Raw genomic sequence first — 6,000 nt, forward strand, 5'->3', positions numbered from 1 at the left:
ATCTAGTCATAAAGAAATTCTTCCAGATTGAAAGAGCTTTATAGTTTTACCGAGTTTGCAAACAGTCAGAGAGAAACAATAATCCTAAGAGAATCCTCTCATTCATTTGCATGTGGTGTTATTTCTGAGACAATACTGTAAATGTGTCAGCTGCACATTTTAGTAGAAATAGCCATTTTGGGGGGGATGGTGGTCCAAGTTTTAGAGTATTACTACAATTTTTTTCCAGTAGGACTCCTGGCATTATTACATATTTGCTACTTTAAAATTAACATTTCTCATAAACATGTTTTAATATTATTTTAATAAATATGGCAATCCTTGACAGCAAAAGAAAGCTTCCAAAATTTAATATTTAACTGCTACATTTGTAGTTGAAATTTGTCCATTCTACTGAGGGTTCTTATATTACATCAATCACCATAGAAAATTGCAGTTGTGAATACACTGTGCTTTTTCTTCTTCAACAGGACTGCCCCTAAAACACAGTATACAGGATGCTCTGTTCATGAAAATAACAATGGACAAGCTGCTTTTGAAAACCCTATGTATGACACAAATGCAAAGTCTGTAGAAGGAAAAGCTGTACGATTTGATCCCAACTTGAACACTGTCTGCACAATGGTATAATGCGGTAATGCTTTGTCTTCAGAAGTCCGGAAATTGAAACACAACACAGTGCACATATAGTTCACTGATAAAAAATTAAAGCACACTTTTCAGGACTTACTGGGTCACCTTTTCCTGAGGATGATAAACAAGAGTGTTTTTTTCATAAACTGGAATGGAATTGTCCTTCGTGTTCACCATGGAGAGTTTTACAGAAAATCTGCTGCACTCCATGAGTGCTTACTCACAGTTTATTTGCTTTTTTAAAAAAGGAGATTATTCTAAACCATAAAACGTATTTGCATATATTGGAGGAGCATCCACTATCAGTACTTCTGTGCTTTATAAACTATAATAGAGGGACTGGGTTTAAAAAAAGATATAGGGTAGAAAATAAGAGCTATACTTACAGGAGACAATAGGTCACTGACTTCTCTTTAACAGTCATGAGCTACATCATATTCATAAATTTGAAATCTGTACCCCCCTTTCAGTCATATATCCCTATTTAGCAAACCTTTACTTTTCTCATACCTATGAATTTTCTAACATAATGACATAGTGTTTAATATGCTTAAACCTTCACGTAGTATTTATTAATTTTTCGCCGCACAAGAAAGAATGTGTCAAATTTTCAGTTCTCATTTCATTATTAAATTCCCTGATTCATGTCTTGCTTCCTTTTTCACATTCCACATTTCTTTCCTCTGTTCCCATTAGCAACACATGCAGTTGGTAACAGGGATAGTTCTGTTTCTATGTATTTCCTTGCTGTGGACCTTTGCCACAAGACATCAGTTTTACAATGAATGATGTGAGGGTGCACCATATGAATTGAGTTTTCTCATGCAGCAATGTTCCTTACCGTTGACGATCACTTGGGAGAGTGACCTTTTTACACTGTTTTTACAGACATCAGAAATTTAACCTTTTTGAAGTTTTCAGTTTAGAAAATTACGGTTTACAGTAACACTAGAAATCAAGTTGGTATATTAAGAACATAAAGCTCCACGCTTCAGTCCATACCATTGTTGTCTACACTGTATCACATTATCAGTATTATTTTACTACTTCTGCGTTGTGTTAAAATGCTCATGCTGGGAATTATTCAAACCCCACTGAAGTTAATTGAAGGACTCCCATTGACTTCAAATGGGCTTTGGATCTGGCCCACAAGCCTTGCCTAATCAGAATTTGAAAATGCTTTGTTTTGGTATACAAGTTAGTACTGTGAGGAAAGTAACCCCTAAAAATAATTGTTCAAAACTCAATATATTGCAGCAATTCAATAGAAAAACATGTTTTTTTAAACATAAAACCATGGTTTTATTAGGAATAATCCACCAGATGATTTAAATACCACCACCCTAAAAAGGCAGGTTTCAAAAATTGCAGAACCATTTCGTTCTCAAACAATGGAACGTGATCTTTAGTTTTACAGTTATTGCATAACAGAATTATCCAGTGGTAACCCCAGTAATTTATTTGTTGTAGGTCATTGTCTTCCTTTTATAGCATGAAATAATTTTAGACTCATAAATGCTGTATGTTAGCCAGTGTGAATTACTGTCCCTTTCAGGCATTAATAATTCTGTGAAAAATCTGAACTTTTTATTACCGTAATAGAGAGTGCCTACCAAAAATCATTGTACCCAGGATTGCTGCTTGGATTTCTATAATGTTTGATGAATTTCTTATAAACCATTTTACAACACTTTGTTTTGAAAATTCATACAATTCTGTCAAAAACTGTATTCTACTGAAAGGATGCTGTTTTCTATTTTCTACCATCAGTTGTTATTTATTCTTGTTTATTCAAATGACTGCAATAACTATGATTCATTCATTAATGTTAAAGTTAGTACATTTGAGATCTCGTTTAAAAATGTTTCTTCTGCAACTGGCTACTCCTCTTATATTAATGCATACACTTTTGTAAAGAAGTATATTTTTATGAAAAAAAAAGGATTTGTAAAAGTATGATGTAAATTTTCAGTGCAATGTAAACAAAATAAAACTGGATAATTTCTTTTTTAATAATGTGTGCTCTTTACAAATTGAGATTTAAAGTCCATGCCAGTTGCAGAGTCTAGAAAATAACCAAATCAGTCAAACAAATTCAGCATTTTTGTGGGGTCTCCAAATACATCATATTTTCTCAATCTTCTCATGTGCTTTCAAATACATTGGAAAGTTTTAGATTACTTTCACAAATAGAAAATAACAGAACATGCAACCTTCTTTTTATTCACTAAAATTATTTTTTTTCATTTCAGTCCAAGGACCAGATCATAAAAATACTTGTCATTTTGTTCTGTAAAACATATAGAAAAGTGTACTTTTATCCTCTCTATTTTTCTTAACAAAAACAAAGATTATTAAACTTAGTGCTGATGAAAACTGTTGGATAAATTAACCTGGATATTGAAATCTGTTACTTTTCTCCAGAACAGTCACCAGACTTGCATAGCACAGGCCATGGTAATGCATACTGTACTTCCTCACATTTAAAATGTGAATAGAGATGTTTTGGTGGGAAAATGGGGGCTTGTTCATCTTTTAATTAAATTGAACTAGGAGGGTTATTTGGGGGAGAGACTGGGGAAAAATACAAATATATTTCTGTAGAATGAAATCTTCCCCTTAAGGACACTTTCCATTCTAAAGTATGGAACACAGATAAATCTTAATCTGAAATGGTGTTCATGAAATACGAAGAATATCCATCTAGTATACCTTTTGGAGAATCAGGCCATATAAATAAACTTAAAGGGCCTGCTCCTCACCCACACTGAAATCAAAAAGGATTTTGTCACTGAATGCATTAGAAGCAGGAGCAAAAAGTGACCATAAAAATGGCATTGTGAGGTTCACTCTTTAATATCTCTAAAGTAAATTGGTTCATCTTGAAAGGAAAAATGTTATTACCTGACAGGAAACCCTTCAGACTCAACCTGGAATTTGAAGTCAAGCTGTTCCTTTTCTGACGTGTGCATCATCAGTAATAAAATAAAGAGATTCTGAAATTGGAACTTTCTTAAAAATGTTGTTAATGATGCAGGAATCAAACTAGAATCCAGCTTGCAGTTTCCAAATGCTTTACTGACTCCATTGTAGCTCTGGGTGAAATATCCATAATGGATACAGTGCTTTCTATTGTAACTTGCCTATTTTCCAGTTTGTAGTAAGTTCGTGGAATGTACTTAACATTTCCTTTTTGTTTAATGAAATATTGTTTGAAATGATTTTGGTACTAGGGTGTCTGAAATATGTGATAATTTTCATAATAGTTTTTGGAATTTTTTGGAATGTATTCCGCCCACCCCCACAAATGCATTCAGAAACAATTCTTTAATGTTTTATGCCAAAAAAAGAAAAACTTTAACTGGTCATGCCAAGGTTCCTTCCCCACTCTGAACTCTAGGCTACAGATGTGGGGACTTGCATGAAAACCCCCTAAGCTTATTTTTACCAGCTTAGGTTAAAACTTCCCCAAGGTACAAACTATTTTACCTTTTGCCCTTGGACTTTATTGCTGCCACCACCAAGAGTCTAACAAATATATAACAGGGAAAGAGCCCGCTTGGAAATGTCTTTCCCCCAAAAAATCTCCCCAAACCCTACACCCCCTTTCCTGGGGAAGGCTTGATAAAAATCCTCACCAATTTGCATAGGTGAACACAGACCCAAACCCTTGGATCTTAAGAACAATGAAAAAGCAATCAGGTTCTTAAAAGAAGAATTTTAATTGAAGAAAAAAAAGTAAAAGAATCACCTCTGTAAAATCAGGATGGTAAATACCTTACTGGGTAATCAGATTCAAAACACAGAGAATCCCTCTAGGCAAAACCTTAAGTTACAAAAAGACACAAAAACAGGAATATACATTCCATTCAGCACAGCTTATTTTATGAGCCATTTAAACAAAACAGAATCTAACGCATATCTAGCTAGATTACTTACTAAGTCCTAAGATTCCATTCCTTTTCTGTTCCCGGCAAAAGCACCACACAGACAGAGAGAGCCTTTGTTTCTCCCCTGACCCCTCCAGCTTTGAAAGTATCTTGTCTCCTCATTGGTCATTTTGGTCAGGTGCCAGCGAGGTTATCCTAGCTTCTTAACCCTTTACAGGTGAAAGGGTTTTGCCTCTGGCCAGGAGGGATTTTAAAGGTGTTTACCCTTCACTTTATATTTATGACATGCCCCCCAAATCACAGATAGGGTGAAACACTGGCTGTGATTTCTTCCTGGAGCTCTAGGAGAAAACAGAGTTAATAAGACACATGCACCTCTAAATATACTACCAAGTATATAAAAACTAACAATATTTTCCACATCTCAAGGATGATTTTAACCAGTTGATTCTGGGAAACTTTCATGGGAGAGTGCATCAGCCACTTTGTTAGAAGCTCCTGAAATGTGTTGGATGTCGAAATCAAAATCTTGGGGAACTAAACTCCACCGAATAAGTTTTTTGTTATTTCCCGTGGCGGTATGAAGCCACTGTAGTGCAGCATGGTCAGTTTGCAGGTGGAAACGCCATCCCCAAACATATGGGCGTAGCTTTTCCAGAGCGTAGACAATGGCGTAACATTCTTTTTCACTGACTGACCAGTCGCTTTCCCTCTCAGACAGCTTCTTTGCTGAGAAACACTACAGGGTGGAATTCTTGATCCGGTCCTTCGTGCATTAAAACTGCTCCACACCACGCTCGGACACATCTGTGGTTACTAGGAACAGTTTGTCAAAGTCTGGGGCCCTTAGCACAGGGTCAGACATGAGTGTCGCTTTAAGCTGGTTAAAGGCCTTCTGACACTCTTCGGTCCACTGAATGGCATTTGGCTGTTTCTTTTCGGTTAGGTCTGTCAGTGGGGCGGCGATTTGTCTGTATTGCGGTACAAATCGCCTGTAATATCCGGCCAAGCCTAAGAAGGATTGAACCTGTTTCTTTGACTTTGGGACAGGCCACTTTTGGATAGCATCCACTTTGGCCTGTAGGGGGCTGATAGTTCCTTGACCCACCTGGTGTCCAAGGTAAGTCACTCTGTTTAGGCCTATTTGACACTTCTTAGCCTTAACAGTTAGTCCTGCCTCCCTTATGCGCTCGAAGACTTTTTTAGATGTTCCAGGTGTTCTGCCCAGGAATCCGAAAAGATGGCTACATCATCAAGGTAGGCGACTGCATATTCTCCTAATCCTGCTAGGAGACCATCTACAAGTCTTTGGAAGGTGGCGGGTGCATTCCGCAGCCCGAAAAGGAGTACATTAAATTCATACAGCCCGACATGTGTGGTGAAGGCTGACCTTTCCTTGGCGGATTCATCGAGCGGTACCTGCCAGTACCCCTTGGTTATGTCCAAGATAGAGATGAACTGGGCCCGTCCCAGTTAC

General features: G+C 36.9%; 1 protein-coding gene across 1 annotated transcript in view; it reads left to right on the forward strand.

Annotated features, from left to right (window-relative positions):
* CSMD3 (CUB and Sushi multiple domains 3) overlaps window positions 1-2,562 on the forward strand; it is a 1,169,988-nt gene extending 1,167,426 nt beyond the window's left edge. Inside the window, exon 71 of the mRNA XM_074943928.1 lies at window positions 471-2,562. Within this exon, the coding sequence (XP_074800029.1) occupies window positions 471-630 (160 nt within the window). The 3' untranslated portion in view covers window positions 631-2,562. The remainder of the gene's footprint in view (window positions 1-470) is intronic.
* The last annotated feature ends 3,438 nt before the right edge of the window (window positions 2,563-6,000 follow it).

Source organism: Natator depressus, chromosome 2, assembly GCF_965152275.1.
Source record: "Natator depressus isolate rNatDep1 chromosome 2, rNatDep2.hap1, whole genome shotgun sequence".
Lineage (NCBI taxonomy): Eukaryota > Metazoa > Chordata > Testudines > Cheloniidae > Natator > Natator depressus.